The 17,554-nt window shown below is 44.4% G+C and overlaps 2 protein-coding genes across 5 annotated transcripts in view; both read right to left on the bottom strand.

The window, feature by feature from the left end:
- The window catches only part of LOC118510096, a 172,587-nt gene that overhangs the window by 152,579 nt on the left and 2,454 nt on the right, over window positions 1-17,554 (bottom strand). The gene's annotated exons all lie outside the window — the stretch shown is intronic.
- LOC118510097 lies at window positions 9,415-13,696 on the bottom strand. The gene is made up of 2 exons (XM_036051526.1): window positions 10,098-13,696; window positions 9,415-9,664 (listed from the first exon to the last, which is right to left on the bottom strand). Exons 1-2 carry the CDS (start codon window positions 12,713-12,715, stop codon window positions 9,556-9,558), a joined length of 2,727 nt encoding a protein of 908 aa, XP_035907419.1. The 5' UTR covers window positions 12,716-13,696; the 3' UTR covers window positions 9,415-9,555.

The following is a 17,554-nucleotide window of genomic DNA, read 5'->3' on the forward strand; positions in this document are numbered from 1 at the left end:
TGATACTAACTGCAACTTTTGCTGACGGCCTCGACACTCGAACAGTGAACCCCGGCCGTACCAGTGCGAGCGACAGCATACAAAATACACACAAACAAGCAGGAGGCAACAACAGAAACAAAAAAAAAGCAGGCAGCTAAAACGGAGAACGAACGCTTCTGACAGCCGTCCGGAAAAAGCGAACAGCGTCGGATGCGAAAAATACTGCCGGAAGGCCACACGAAGAGGGTGCATGTTGACGTCTCTTGTTTTGTACCTCGAGAGGCATAATTCCTCTTGACAATGTAGACATAGCTTCAGGTTTTTGTTTTATTTTGTTTTTGTTTTATGGATAGAAGAGACTGTGGAGACTGACGTTGGCTGGATGAATAGAGATCGGTAAACGAATCTGCGCGCGCTAGTTGAATTGAATAAGAGCCAGGGAAAAATTACACGTAGCAAAATACATAACTGTTTTAATGGTGGAAAAAGCGTTGAAAACTGTTTCGGGAACTGTAATTTATTCTAACATGTTGTAGCAAACAAAACTGTTTGTTTTAGGGTTCATAAAATAATTTTTTTTTATGCTTACAGTTCATTTTTATTTTTTTTTTCAATATTGAAACATTTTCATACATACTACACAATATTTGTTTTACATTTAAAACACATGAAAGTGCTCTTTAAAATAATATTTGATCTATTCTCGATCTCGATGGAGCCGCCTGGTACTTTATAAATTAAGCATCAAACTGACAACGATTCCTACAACGCAAACTTATAGAAAAACTCCAACAAAAATATAAAGTCATACAAAGTTGATATAAAAAACACTTCATTTGATTCGTACGTCATCTTGTCATGAAAATACTCATTAAAACATTGCTTTATTTTCCCGAAACTCGATGGAGCCGCCTGGTACTTTATACATAAGGAAGCAAATCGAAAGACGCTTCGTCCAACGCAAACCTGCAAAGCATCGTAAAAAAGTGACCAAACTAGTCACGGAACCCACCAAGTCCACTAGATGAACTGATTATCCACCGACGAGCTACCACGTCATCTACATCACTTAATTCCCTATCAACGCAATCGTCGTGCCTAATGGAACATACACGCACACACACACACAAGCAAACTTTCGACATGTTAGATGACAAATAAGCTTCCATCGCTCAGTGCTGTGAAAAGCTCTACCCAAAATACCCACCGCGCCAGCTACTACTGCCCGGACGAGACTACTCACTTGCCGCCGCTAAGCTACATTGCACACTTCACAACGGAGAAGCGGCGAGCAAAATGTCTCCCGTAATCCTACTTAACAGCCCATCGCCGTTTGGTTTCTTGGCTCAACCGTATGTGCCTCACATCGGCGGCAAAAGGTTCGCATGAAAGTCCATCCGCCTCGAAGCACGGTGAAACTCACTCACGATAAGCCATCCGATTGAAGGAGGAAACAATCGGCACAAGTCGCTCGGTCGCTGGGGCGCTGGTGGGAAAGGATTTTGTATTATTTCCTACCATAAATCGCACGCACATACTCGTGCGAGGAAGGTTGGTTTGATCCGTTCCGTGGGTGAGCTAGCATTTCGGCTCTCATTCCTTCCGGCTTTAAGTCTAACGGTAAAGGACCATTTTATGTCACCGCACGCCATAGCACGCTTCATTCGGCAGGATATATTTTACCATTTGTTGTAAAGAGAGTTCATTTTCTTTTTTTTATCGGTCAGTTTTTTTTTATTTGCTAAATCCATCGCTTTGTTTAAAGCTGCTGGGATTACTATAGGCAGAAGATGAAGCAGTTCCATAAAGCGGTTTGGGCCTTGTAATATTTTTCAATGACAATTGTTCCTGTTGCATTGTGTCTGGGCTGGCAAACATTAAATTGTAAGTACTGAGTATTTGAAAGAGAAGTTTTATAGCAGTGATAGGTTGAAAATGTCATAACAGACTTCTTTTCTCCTAGTAACTGAACAAGAAAGAGTTAACCAAAATCGTATGTAGGCATTTGTCAATTTATACAAAATAAGACTTAATCCTATTTAATGTTCACTATTTCAAATTTGGACAACAACGCTAAAGAAAGTTTACAATTTTTTCCTTAGCTTAGCAATCTGCTTACAGCTACCATTGAATGACTTCCTGGACTTATTCAAACCAATAAGACGAAAAATCTGTTCAACTCTCATCGGAAGAACAACTTCCATGGGATCCAATTCCTAGTTTTGCGATGTGAAGAATTATCAGTTACTTTTATCCAACTTCAAAATCTAGCCGTTTCCTGTATGAAGTTTTAAGATCTCCAACATTATAGAACTTAAGAACTTTTACAGGTTGTACAGTCTGGTAATAGTCTTGTTACTTGACATTTCAAACTGTTTCTTGACCAAACTTAGTCTAACGTTCTTCCATACGAATGAGACTGAATGATTTAAAGGTCATCTTCCTGTTGTACGTTGAGTCTCAAAGGCGTATCTGAGCAAAGACGGCAAAGTTTAGTTTCAACCTATGTTCTAAGTTTTGGTCTAAATCCGTCTAGTTGTGTGAAGGAGGAATCCGTAGGTTCAAAAAACGTTTAACTTTAGGTGGTTTTGAAGATTTTAACACAAAGCAGTCTGTTAAAAATACAAAATGTATGGAAGACAAATTTTGCACATGTAAGTATAATTTTTGTTCGATTCATTAGACTGTAAAAGCGTCATACAACTCATATTAAACTTACAATTGTCCTCTTTAACCAAACAACTGTTGTTTTCCGTAGGAGAAGCATCCGACTTTTCAGAGCTTCATCAAATATGCTACACATTCAAAATTTTGGGTAAATAAGCACCATAGTTACTTGTTCAAAGCTTGGAAAGTTTTAAAATAAGTTCCATTAACCTGTGATACCGTGTGAAAAGAGTGGTAGATGTAAGACCATAATATCGTGTAGATGTTGTAGACAATAATACATAATGCAAGGCTCATAAAGCTCTAACAACTTTGCACTCAAGGCATGCACTTGTTTAAAGTATGTACTAAAGAGTAAAAATTAAATTCTACCACCATTCATCCTCAATACCCTGAAACATTACTGTGACAATTACTGGTTCAATATCGGACCACAATAAACCCACCAATATTTTTGGTAGGTCGGTTGCTCCCACCATACAAATGCCCATTTTGATTAAGCCATCGCTTCCCGGTTCGCTGGCAAGTTGTTTGCGCTTTAAATCAAAAACTCGTTTTATAGAACATGTTATTTGTGGCACCATCCCTTGAGTACACATTGCACACCTCAGTAGACCCTCCAAACCCCACGCCGAACCCCACATCCATCTCAGTCCGGAATGCCAAACACACCTTTCGATCGAAGGATATATAATGCAATATGATCAAACCAGGCCCTGCTGGCACTTTCGCACGCAACACACAAATCATATTACCCCACGAGCTGAAGCTGGCCGAAGGGCAAAATTAACACATCAATCAACAATCTCCACCTTCATGCCGTCTCCCGGGCACCCGGAACTACCGAAATTTCACACAAACTTACCCACCTCTTCCAATCCCTGATCCCCTCCTCGCCGAACCTTCCTGCCATCCTCGACCGGACCAATCCACGCCCGTGACCCAACCGTGCTGACCGTTGTATCCAGAGACCCACCACCCCATGGAATGGGTCGCTTGGATCGGGAAGGTAGGCGCGATACATAATTTGGCCCGGTTTCAAGATGGTTCCAACTTTCCAACACATTCGCACGGCAGCTGACGCGCTGTCTGCTAAAGTTTTACGCCAAACGGAGCGTGACGCCCGCGCGGAAACGGAAATTTCCCTCTTGGGGAACGCTCACACACACACACGGTGCTTTCAGGCACCGTAGGCGTGCAAGGGAGGAGCCGGATAACAAGCCGTCCTGGCAACATTCCACGACCATCGGCCACCCTCACCCCCTACCGATAGGAATCATTAGCGTCACGAGTTGAGGTAAAATGTAAAACAGAAAAACGGTCGGGAAATCCAAGGGAAAACAGACATTTGGCAGCTCGTTGCACGCGACCAATGCAAATCTGTGTGCGTGTGTGTGTGAGGGTGTTTATATGGTACTGTTTTAGCTGCTCGACACGGTGGCAAACCACGACGGGTGGAGTATTATTAAAGCAACACAAGCATATAATGTGAAGCGGCAACAAAACAACAACAACACAGCCGCTGGGTTCGCTTACTTTCGGCTTGGGAAAACAAAATATCCGGACGACTGGATTGTTTGGTGAGAAAAGTTTGGCACCAACGAAAACAGTTTACCAATGAGGATGGTAGGGCGAAAGAAAATTGAGGACATAATGGCACGTGTGGCATTCGCTTGTGACTACCGATCATCTCCAATGCCAACAACTTCTGGAAGAAGACAGCTTATGGTGTTTTTTTTTACGAGCAACACCAGTTTCTCGTAATATTCGCATAAGAAGGCTTCCTGTTGAGGTGAAAACCCCTGTTAAGCCGAGTCGTTTGTCTCGCAACGGACAAATTTATTTCCAATTAACAGGACGAAATTGTAGGACTTTGTTGGCCGGCTACTTACATGTAGTCAAAGCCAATGGCTCACAGGTTCCCCTCTCGGTAGTTCTTAAGCAGTATTAATGTCTTTCGCAATCAGAATCGTAAAACAACCCCAAATCCGAATCATGCCTTCCCAACACGTTTTCCTCAAATCAACATAGACCGCACCGCACCTGGACGGTTGAACCTGGGGACTCATTCGAAGGGAGAGACACAAAAGTACATGGGGACCAACCCAAAAATTGTATTTTCCCTCTTGCTATGCTGCTGACCGTAGGCTGACCAAAACCAAACAACATCCTCCCGCCACTGGGGGCAATATCACACGTAAAAGTTTCAGCCGTCCCATTCCATGGATGCTGCCTCGGCCGATAGACGGTCGGCCACCATTAGTAATGGGGACGTGGTAAACTTTTTTAATCGCATTATAACTTTCCATTATCGTTTGAATACATTACAAATGCCGATGGAAAATACTACCCACCACGGTTGGGCAGGGTCTCGAAGAATGGCGGGGCCAACAGACGATTGAGGCCAGGTTCCTTTGGGGCGGTGTGCGTTTTGCCTTCTATAGCACGCTTTAAGCCATCGGTAAACCGCCGAAATCACAATGAATGTGTTGAATGTGTCTGCGTCCGGATGGTATTAGGAGCAGAGTACCGGGTACGCAACGCCACAACACGCCGAATTGTCGTTGGTCCAGCGTTCGTTGGTTTTATGCTGCGGTATGCTGGTGAAAATTGGGCACAAAGTTGAACATAAAGTGTGTGTACACTGATTCTCATCTCATTTTTTTTTTTGTTTGCCTCATTCCATCTTAAATATTTGACTCTAATTTGCATTTTGCTCACCGGTGCTGATGCGTTGTGGATTTTCAACTAAGCAACTCTCACCTGGCAAGGTGAAAACGCTCTGGTAGGAACAATGTTAAGCTTAAGCAACGGGAAACCCAGCATGACTTCCATGTCATCGCCAACACATTTTCCCGCCCCCATCTACATCTTCCTTTGCTTACTGCTTAATCTACGCCAAACTCTCATTCAATTTTGGAAGTACTCGTAAAAATACTTCCTTCCCGCGTCGTGGAGTACTCTTCCTCGTAGACCCTTTTTCCTGATACACGAGCACACACACACACATAAAACATCCCCCTGTTCAAAAACAGTTTAATGAGCCAAAATGTTTCCTTCCTTTTCTTTATGACACAGCTTAATGTCTAGGGCAAACTAACTAAAACACCCTCTCTTCCTTTTTTTGCTCACTCCCAAGCTCCCAAGCTCCCACGCCCAGGGAAAAAAGGGACTCGAAACTGCCCAAGACTCGGCACTATTGAAACTATTTTAAAACAGCAGTAACATTAGAGAAAGTTTAGCAAATAAATTGTGCTGAGTTATCGATAAGAACCCTACGCGTTGCCACCATCGGTGTGCAATATGGTGCGGCACGGTGTACGGAAGCGTCACGCGGGTCCGTCATGCGACTCCCCCATCTCGGCCCCGCTGGTAAGATGATACATTGGAGGGAAAAGAGCAAGAGAGAAAAGAAAAACTATTCCATCCAATTTGTCCAAAACGCATCTGCCGGTGTGCATTACCCAGATAGTCGTCGGACGAATGTTTTTAATGGCCACTCTGGCGACGGAACTTTTGCCCATTTCGGTGCAGCTTGTCCGGCTTCCCTATGCTTAATGAAGCAAGCTTTCCTACGCGGACTATGGGAAATGGGCAAGGGAAGGAAAGGAATTAAATTGTGTTTTTTTTTCTTTGTCTTGTTGAAACTGTCGGTCTTTACGGTTATTATCTAACTCTTAAAGTATAAAAGACTTGTCACCTGCTGTAAACTACCATGTGGAAATCATTCGAGTTGGCTCGTAATTAGAGATGATATTTTTGTTTCTGAATAGTTGAAGATTCTACAACTAAGTATGACTTAAGTAAGCAAAAGTTTTTTTTTACAGGAAATTAACTGGACCTTAAATAAATACCAACAACTTCAATACAAAATCAAAAAAATATTCTACAGAGGCTATATTAAGGATGTTTTATAATATTTTCCAAAAAAAAAGAAAAGATCTCGCTTCCACACGAGTTTCTTTACGAGTAATGAGCCTAACGGTAAGTTTATAACTTCTCGGCCTAACGAACTAATAAAAACAACGTTAAAAGTTAATACTTCGCCCAGTGAAAAAAATACGCCCAATATTCTAGATGAAAGTAGCCCTCTATCGGTCAACTTTCAAAGCACAGAAAATATACGACAAATGACATTTAAAATAGTTTTTATTGCGATAACCTGAGATATTAAACATCAATTGTCGTCAATTTTTTATGCTAAGACAAAACACATAATCCTCATTTTTTATTTCTCGGACGATATCCTTGTCTGGACATCTTTGACTGACTTCCCTGAGTTTTTATTTACTTGTGGTAGGTCCCGACGGAAAAAATAAAGTGCTTCAGGGATTCCGAAAATACAGCACATATTTTTAATGTCTAGTCGGGAGACTGACGGCAGCTTCATCAATAGAGCAAAATTATCGGTGGAGCACAGTTATACACACGAAAGATACTCCAATCAATTGCTATTCCTTACTATCAATCAGCTCTGAAATCGGAAATCCATAGCACAGAAAGTACAACACTTTATGGCATCACAAGTCTACAGCATCATCAGTTTCAAAAGAATTGCTATCCCAATACGGGCAGGACAAGTTGCCATACATTATGTTCCGTTCAAAAATAATAGTTCGGCGGTTTTGTAGTTTGTCACTTTATTCAAACTCAAAAACGGGTCCGATCACTAGGCCTGCGCTATCTCGACTAATCTGACCCTGCGACGATCACGACACCGTTCTCACGCTCTCTCTCTCCTCTCGCACTCCTATCGCTCTCCTATCGCTTGGTGCCCAATTAACAATTTTGAGATCCAGATGACCGCTGTCACCTGGACATCCCCCCGCCCGTAACCCAGTGTATCCTTACTGGCGTTACCCTTTACTCTACTTCCAATACAGCAAGATTGTGTACTGCTCGCTTGAACCTTCCGTTCTGTGTGCGTACCCAAACCTGGCGTACCCGTCCGTCTCCTGCCTTTATGACCTCTTCAACAATTCCCCGCACCCATTGCTTTCTACATTTGCCATCTACCACATAGACTAAGTCACCTATTCCTAGCGATCGATTATCCCCAAACCACTTCTTCCTTTGATTCAGAGTGGGAGCATACTCTTTTACCCATTTTTCCCACATTAGATCTGCAAGTTGCTGGGACCTCTCATATGTATCACGCATCGCTATCTTAGGGTTAGTAGGGGGGACGACGCGTTCGTCTCTACCATGCACTCCACGCAGAAAATGGTTAGGTGTTAGTGTCTCTTCGTCACTTCCATGTTGCGACACTGTTACTAACGGTCTGGAATTGATGATGTCTTCGGCCTCCAGAACGCTGGTTTGCAGAATCTCGTCAGTAAGGCGTCGCCCATCGTCAAGGGCCTTCAAAACGTCTTTCACCGACCGCACGAGACGCTCCCACACCCCTCCCATATGGGGTGCTGCTGGAGGATTGAACGTCCATTTGGTCCTAGCATTCGTCATCTGATCAGCACAATCCTCATCGATCGCGGTGACTATCAGCTTGCTGGCACCTTGGAAATTGGTGCCGTTGTCCGACAGGAATTCCATTGGCCAGCCTCTACGACAGACGAAACGTCGGATGGCCATCATGCAGGACTGCGTAGTCAGCTCATTGGCAACTTCGAGATGGACGGCTCGGACCACCAGGCAGGTAAACAGCACTATCCAGCGCTTCTCCGAACGTCTTCCAACGGTCACGGTAAACGGTCCGAGATAATCAACTCCAGTGAAGCTGAAAGGTCTTAAAAAAAGGCGTTAGACGTTGAACAGGTAAGGGTGCCATCCTCGGCACCTTCGGACGGTTCCGGTGCACCTTGCACCACACACACGCCGATGATACTCTCCGAACTGTAGCGTCTAGGTGTATTATGAAGTACGCTCGACGGAGCTCGTTCTTTACTGCTTCGCGGTAGCCGTGACCACTTCTCTCGTGGTAATGACGCACGATGGACTCTGTAATCGGATGCTTGTCTGGTAAGATCACCGGAAATCGTAGACTAAACGGAAGAAACTTGGCTTGCTCAGTTCGTCCTTCCATCCGTATAAGTCCGTCCTCATCTAGCAATGGAGATAGCTTATAGAGCGGGCTACCCTTGTCGAGGCTCATCCATTGTTCTGAGGGGCGACCCATATTCTTAGTCAGAACCTTGATCTCGTCTACAAAGCATTCAGATTGTGCTACTCTCATCAATAGCTTCTCAGACTTGTCGTACTCGTTTTGCTGAAGAGGGGTTCGCCGGCTTTGTACCTTTGCGTTCAATAGTAGTCGTAGATGATTCTCCGTCGCTCGCAACGTCTCGAGGGGTTCTCCTTTTGCTTTCCTGCGGCAGTTCGAAATAAATCGCAGTACACACGCCACGGTACGCACCAACACCGTCCACTTGGAAATACGACTGGCGTCTATAAGTGCTCCAGGTACCATCACGTCATGTATCAGCAAGTGTACTCGTATCTCCTCCGCGGTGTTAAGCTCCGGCTTCTGTTGAGGCGGCCATTCGTCTTCGTTCTTGCTCAAAAATGCAGGTCCATGTATCCATACACTCTCATCAACGGGGCTGTTGGTCTTTCCCCATTTAGTGATTACATCTGCTACATTTTCACTCGACGGCACCCAACTCCAATCCTCTACGCTGCTATTACTGAGAATCTCTCCTACTCTCAGTCCCACGAACTGTTTGTAACGTCGCACATCCGATCTTATCCAGGACAACACCACTTTGGAATCTGTCCAGAAGAACTGTCTTGAGATAACCAGATGATGGGACTCGATAACGGTTTTCGCCAGTCGAACACCCAGCACCGCCGCTTGAAGCTCCAAACGCGGTACTGACAATGGTTTAAGGGGTGCAACCTTCGACCGACTCATCACCAACGTACAGCATACTTTGCCATGCACGATTGCTCTTAGGTAAGCCACGCATCCAAAGGCCGTCTCGCTGGCATCTGTGAAGACATGAAGCTGGATGTCTGATACGTCTTGGGATCTTGAGTCTCCGAAATAACATCGTGGTATCTGCAACGATTTTAGACTCATTAATGATTTGATCCACAACATCCACTTCCCATGTGACTTCGCATCTATCGCTGTGTCCCAATCACATCCCGATCTCCAGAGGTCTTGTATGAGCATCTTTCCTCGTATTGTTACTGGTGTGATGAAACCCATCGGATCGAATTGAGCCATTACTACACTCAATACGACACGTTTCGAAGGACGGATGGTACCTGTAACATACTTGCTCAATTCCATCTCGGTCGTGGCTTCAAAACAGAAGACGTCTTCTTGAGGTTTCCAGCATATTCCCAGCACTCGATCGAATGTTGACTCCTTATCATCCGTAAAGCGAAGAGTTGATGTCGCGTTCCGCTCTTCCAAAGCTTCCAGAAACTCCATGCTGTTTGAAACCCAATTACGAATGTGGAACCCTCCACGGGAGTGTACGTACCTCACATCCTTCGCCAACTCAACCGCTTCGCCAACGCTGTCTGCACTGTCGTAATAATCATCCACGTAATGATTCCCGATGATTGCTGACGCTGCTCCGGGAAACTGTTCGGCGAACTCCCGAGCATTCAGGTTCTTCACGTACTGTGCTGAGCAGGGCGAGCAGGTAGCACCAAAGGTCGCAACGTCCATCACGTACACACGAGGTGCTCCGCAGGGCTTTGTTCCAAATAGAAATCGCTGAGCATGTTTGTCTTTCTCACAAATCCGTAGCTGATGGAACATCTCCTTGATGTCCCCTCCAAACGCGATGGGTTTCTCACGGAATTTACAGATGATCTTCGGAAGCGGGACCAACATGTCCGGTCCTTTAAGCAGTAGAGAGTTTAAAGATACTCCATCTACTGATGCTGCAGCATCCCAAACAAGTCTTATCTTGTCTGGCTTCTTTGCATGTTGTACCACGTTCAATGGTAAATACCATACCGGTTCATAGGCGCCTTCGACTAACTCCGACTCCGCTAGCTCGTGAGCATATCCTTTGTCTTGATACTCTTGTATCATCCGACATACCGCAGTGTTCAGATCCGGTTTCTTACTGAGCTTTCTGGACAGTTGTAGCATTCTCTTCTCCGCCATGGGGTAGCTTTCGGGAAGTTCTCGAACATCATCACGCCACAACAGTCCCGTTTGAAACCGATCTCCTACTCGACACGTGGTTTTCTCTAGGATATCTCTAGCTCGTTGTTCTTCGTTCGCTATTGGCGGGTTGTAGTTATCGCTGCGAAGCTCTTCCAGCTGGTATTGTTGTTTCATCATGTCGTGCAGCTGTCTGTTGTCCAAAGACTGGATCTGGTGCATATTTACGGGAACGTTATACACCTTACGATATCCATCGACACCGTACACCGTCCATCCTAGCTTGGACCTTACAGCTATCGGTTCTCCGCGGTTGCCGATTCGAGTTTCCAAAGCTGCAAACAAATCTATGTTATCCAGACCAATAATCATAGATGGCGCTTCATTAGGGTGGTCTAGCACTGGAACGTCTGAAAGATGTTTATATTTCTTGATTACTTCAGCTACTGACTTTTTTGGCTTAGGCAGTAACAGCTCTGATACAGTTCTAACGTTCAGTAGATTCCACCTTTCTGACGAACCCTGGGCTGAAGTTTTCAACGAAAATCTCTTTGAATCATGTTCTTCACGCTTGATGCTGTTCGTCCACGAGATAACCAGCGGTTCCGTTGGTCCAGTAACATTCAGTCGTTTGGCGACTCCGGCTTCCAGCAAAGTTCCCGACGACCCTTCGTCGATAAGGGCGATGACATCGACACTGCTTCGTTCCGCATATAGTGTAATCGGCATCGTGCGATAGATGACAGTTCCAGGGCTAGCTGTTTCTGAGTGAACTTGGAGAACTTCCTCTGCACAGTGCATTAATGTATGATGTCTACTGTTACACCCTTCTACCCGACATTTGTAAGCAATTTTACATTTACCGCGGCAGGAACGGGACAAACACAACTTACATATTTTGAGCTTCTCCAATGTTTTGAAACGATCGACTAGCGTCATCTCCTTAAACTGGTCACACTCCTTGAGGCTATGCCCTGTGTTGCTGCACACCCAACAGGTCATCTTGAGCTGGTTGACTCCACTATTTTCCAAATCATGCACGTTGTTGCGCATTTGGACTGCATTCGATTTCACTGGTCTGGAGCGTTGTTTCAGAGCTTCGTACTTCCCTGCTTTCTGACTGCTCACCGGTGTACAATCAGTCACTTCAGAAACTTCGTCGATCACTGTCTGAATGTATTCTCCGAAAATTGCCATAACACTTCCCTCTTTGTCACGTTTGAAACGAACCCACTCCACCTTGCATCTCGGAGGAAGCTTGTCAATAAGCTCTTCTACCAGGAATGGATTATTTTGGTGGTCTGTCATGTTGCTTGCTACCAGATGGTCACACAACTGCTTCACTTTAAACCCAAACGTAATAAAACTCTCCAAATGATTGTCTGTAGGCGAAGGCGTTTCGCGGACTTTACGTAGCAGGTTTTCTAGCAACTTTCTTGGTCTTCCAAACCGACTTTCCAGCTCCTTGATCACTCCCGGCACCGCATCAGGGAAGATGAGTCTGCCTTTCACAGCCTCCAATGCTTCTCCACCCAGACTATCCATCAAACGCTTCATATTCTCGATATTGTTCAACCCACACTCTTCCGTTGTTGTTTTGAAGCTGCTGATGAAAAACGGCCACACATCTGGTTCTCCACAGAACTTGGGAAGTGCCAAAGAAATAGTTTTCCTGGCCGCTGCTTGATCTTTTGTTATGCGACGTGAAACCTTCGGTTTCTCTTCCGTGATGGAATCCAAAGATTCCTGCAATTCCCGTAGTTCCATTTGATGTTGTTTTTTCAGTTCAATCAGCTCCTTTCGCAATGCCATTTCGGTAGCGTGCTTGGATTTCTCAGCTACGATCAGTTGCTCTAAAATCGTAACGTTACCATCATTGTTCTCATCAACGAGTTCTTGCGAAACGTTAACAGCAACTTCATCCATCTTCTGAGCATCAGCTTCCTGCACCTTCGCTGTAGATCTCCGTACTCTCGGCATTGTTTAAACTAAACGGACACAAACGTTTTCTGCCGAAATACCTGACGATGCGCACGAACTAACAATGTCCACACAAAACGACACACAATGCTTTCATCGGTAAACGTTGTACACTTTCAAGCTGCGCAGCGCACGCCACTCCGATTCCTGTTCAAACACGATTCTTCCTAGAAAGGCACGAACTCACACTCGGCACAATACGCTTTGTCCGGCGTACCGGTAAACGCTGTACACCTTCACGCTGCGAGCGCACACAACCACGATACACGAATGTACACGCTTGCACGTGTTTCTTCCTAGAATACACGAACGCAACGCGGAACACTCTGTACTTTTCACGACGACCTGGTAAGCGTTGTGCACTTTTTCAAACCGTGCAACGCACACGACGACCCGATGTACTGCTCCTTAGCGTTCTCGTTAAACGATGTGCACTTCCTTAAGCTACACAAACGCACACACGGACACACTATACATTCCCTTCGTGCTCGTAAAACGCTGTGCACTTCTCTGAACTACGCGACGCACACGACGACACTCTGTACAGTTGTCCGACGCACTGGTTAACGCTATGCACTATCTACACAACGCACACGACGACGCACTATATTTTACCGACGTGCTGGTAAAAACGCCACGCTCTGTCCTAAGCACACAACGCACACGGATTGTATAGTCTCTATGTCCTGTTTTCCGCGTCTTTAGCGCACTATACTTGGCCGTTTTTGAGAATTGTTCCGTTCAAAAATAATAGTTCGGCGGTTTTGTAGTTTGTCACTTTATTCAAACTCAAAAACGGGTCCGATCACTAGGCCTGCGCTATCTCGACTAATCTGACCCTGCGACGATCACGACACCGTTCTCACGCTCTCTCTCTCCTCTCGCACTCCTATCGCTCTCCTATCGCTTGGTGCCCAATTAACAATTTTGAGATCCAGATGACCGCTGTCACCTGGACACATTATGTTCTAGGACAATTGTCTCTCAGAACCATTATACTTTAACACAGATGACTCAGCCAATTGCACGTTAAATAATAGTTTCTACTGTGAAAGCCATTTTCCAATTGCATACCCAATTTACTTATGTGGCCATCCTTGAGCTATGTATCGTAGTGATGAATGTTTCTGTTTGTAAACAGTTTCCCAGATCTACATCACTTTTAACCTAAGCTTTCCGGCTTCCAACTATTTGACACCAACAGCAGATAGTACTAATCGAACAACAACCAAGGCTTAGCAAGAAAAGGCACAACTCAAATGAGTAAGTAAGGCCGGGGATGGGGCTGACTCAACCTTCGAGGCGTGAAGATTACATTTCCCAACAAACACCTCTAGCCGATAAATATCCGAAATACCTGTCAAACCCATTTCCCGCCACTTCCTGCCCGGTTTTCCACCTGATCCACGCTAGCCTAAAAATAAACAACGCTACTAATCGTCCTGCCCATTAGCCCTCACATTCCAACACATCTCCCATTACAGTCGAGTTCAGGTAATTCGTAATAGTTCCCCGTTCTACATCTTTCGGTTGTAGGAAACAGGTCTCTTTCTTTCTCTGGCTCTCTCTCTCACGTTTCATGTGGATTTTTATTCTTTTTGGACCACATTCAAACTAATGTCCCATCAACACCGCGTCCTTGATATATCCGGCATGACGCTTCGAACCAGACTGCCCCAAAAGCAAAAGCCCCTGTGTCTGCAACTTGAGCCCAGCCGTAACTGGAAAACTTTTTCCTAAACAAAACCACATCACCAGCAACGAACTCGTTTATTGGGGGGAGGGGAGGGGGTCCGAGAGACGACTTAGAAATCATTCAAAATGGAGCAGCCCACTAGTCCGAACCTGCAACCGGCAAACCTTTCTTTCCGAAGGCAGGATTAAGGCTCAGCCAAACTTCCCGATAAGATTAGTGTATTTATAATTTAGGAGGCCCGCTCGTTTCGGTTCCCCCACCCCGAGCGCTCACGTACGGTGCGTCCTTGCTGCGGGACTAAGTAAACATGCAGCCATGGGCATGTTGGTTTTAAGCCATGCCCGAAGACAGACACAGGGCATCCGTAGCGTAGTTGTCTTGCGACTCTTTGAGGTGTGGGCCTCTCTAATGCCGGCTTAGCACAACTTCCATCTTACGGTCGGGTAGGGGCAGTTTCTTATCCACTGCTCGGGCCACGACTTCTTTCGAAAAAGTCTCGTCCTCCGGCCGGTGAGCTACACTAGCTTCTCTCTTGGCTAATGGAATAGTTCGGGCGAGAAGTTGCCCAACCGGAAGCTCAAATTATACCAACTCTCGGTTGTGGCGAAAATGCAAAACACCGTTGCCGTTGGTGGCAGCGTTCGGTCGACGTAGGTAACTATATATTTAAGTTGCCAGACTGTATCATAAACCCATAACTTGATGAAACTCTACACGAGCTGTTTTGTGTGCATGTCTTCATAATGCACAACCCAAAGTGCAATTTTCAGCGAAAATACACACACACACAGCATAAAGTCATCGGTGCGAACGAGCCGAGTTTTTGACTCACATTAAAAGCTTGCGCGCTGGCGCTGCATAAGTTTGGCCCGAGTATTTAAACAGCAACTATGCAAGCGCTAGGAAATCACAAATTTGTAGCAAGTTTGCAAAATAGTACATTGATAACATAAGGTGCGGCAATGGTGATGAAAAGAGCATCAGAAACTGCACTTTTCGTTTTGATGTTGGAACTGTTCCTGGCCAGGCAGGCGTGCGTACGAGCAAATTGTAATCAAATGTTTGTTTGTTAGCAGTTTACGCTTTGAAGGTCAATCTGGCTGAAATTATAATTAAATCGTGCAGTTTTGAATGAATTCCAACGATGCTCTTATTGCCAAGTTGGTATATTGCAGTTGAAACATTTTTGGGTAGTCAATACAGCTGTATAAAGTGTAAGGAATGGAATAGGGATAATATGGTTGATTGTGGAACTTCATCTTAGTGGCAGTCATTACCTTCGCCCAATGTTTTAAGAATGACATTAAAATTGTTAAACTTGTAAACAAATGTTGAGTTCCAAATGCCTATGATATCCTTAACCGAATTTCCATCTGCAAGAGTTGACCAAACAGAACACGGATCATATTGGATAATATTGTTCAAAACTGATACTGAACTGCAGTAATCGGAAGTAGTAAAAGCTGAACAACTTCCAAGAAATTTGTATTGAGAATTTCTTTTTCTTCTTACGTGTCTCTACAATCTCGTGAGGTTTCAGCCTGGCAAGTAGCTAGATAGTCAGTCCAGCATACGGGGAAGCGGTCTGGAGTTTAACGCAGACCGCCTCAAGGTTAGTATTATTCAATTCCATTAAAAAATAACCTTTCACCTTATACAAACGACCACAATTCCACAAAATTGGTCTTATTTTAAGAGACAGTTCATTATCAACTCTTCAAGGATAATTGTGAAGTTTTAATATATCGTCCTGAACAGCTGCTTTCTTGCTGTTATTCAAAAATCAAACAAAGGGATTTATGGAGTTTGTCTTTTTTTCTTCTTTAGCGTCACAACTTTAAGGTGACATTTCGGTTTCTTTGACTTAATTTTACCCGTCACAGGATATTCAGTCTTGCGTAGGGAAAGTTCTGCCCAGGAGGGACTATATACCCGCTCCTGTGATATGGGCCCCTCCCTGAGGGACTTCTTTAATGAGGACAAATTAAAGCAGTAAACAATCATTATTTAATCCTAGAATACAACTTTCAACATCACCGATGAAGTTGCACCGAATTGAGGCACGTGACAGACAGAGTCAGCTTGATGCTCCTAGACACCTAGCGCAACACCTAGAGCATGAACAGAAATCCTTTCTCGAAATACGAAACTATTAACAACGTCCCAGGATAAGATGTCTTTTTAGGATAAAGACTCTTGCTATGAACAGGTCTTTGGATAATGGAACCCCACGCTACAAAACAACCGAGTACACCCGGAATAAGGCACCTTTTTGCAGCTCGATGGGGTTATTAGTTCATAGACATTTATGTGCTAAAACTACATCAAAACAAGCTAAAGACCTTAAATGCTCGAATTCTAGCGGGGACTTGGTTGAGCAGAACAGGACTTCAAATCCCATCCAGACCGCCTCCCCATACACAGGACTAACGATCCAGCTATATTCTCCGATCCTGCAGGGTATAATCAACTCACAGAAAGCCAAAAATGGCAGGCCAAGACCTAACGAGGTTGAAGTGCCAAAGAAGAAAAATTAGCTACGATAACTTCTATCAAGTGTTTCAAACGAATAAATAAAATTGCAACGAAAACAATTCTTTAAAAAAAATTCCTCCAGAAGATACAATATACTTATAAGGTTATGTAAAGCAGTTTTAGCATAACGCGAGAGAAATTTTCTTTAAATTATAGCATGATTTAGAAAGGGATCACAAACGCTTGCTATTAAAATAATTTATACATACTAAACAAACATTACCTCTTAACGCCATAGCGCAAAATAGCAATTCCAACCATTCTAGCAACAAATTAAAACACCCCGTTTTTTATCTCCTAAGCTGCATCAGCTTAAGCGAAAATAAATCACGCTTACGGTCCCCATTTCGGCTACATTCCGAAAAAGGGCAGTTGGCAATTTACGACCACTGCCCTAAGCAGCATTTCTTCCCAAGCGTCACCCACAAATTGCAAACACATTCTCTCACGTGCCGCCAAATTGTATCCCAGTTTTAATTTACATCGCTGGCGCGTCTTAAGAGGGTAACCATTTTTAATTGGAACTGTTAACTGCAGCCTGAAACGTTCGTCAGCGAAATGGTGTTCAGCGTGGCGTGGTGTTTAAACTGAGAAATAAAAGTTCCTAC

Source organism: Anopheles stephensi, chromosome 3 (assembly GCF_013141755.1).
Source record: "Anopheles stephensi strain Indian chromosome 3, UCI_ANSTEP_V1.0, whole genome shotgun sequence".
Classification (NCBI taxonomy): Eukaryota; Metazoa; Arthropoda; class Insecta; order Diptera; family Culicidae; genus Anopheles; species Anopheles stephensi.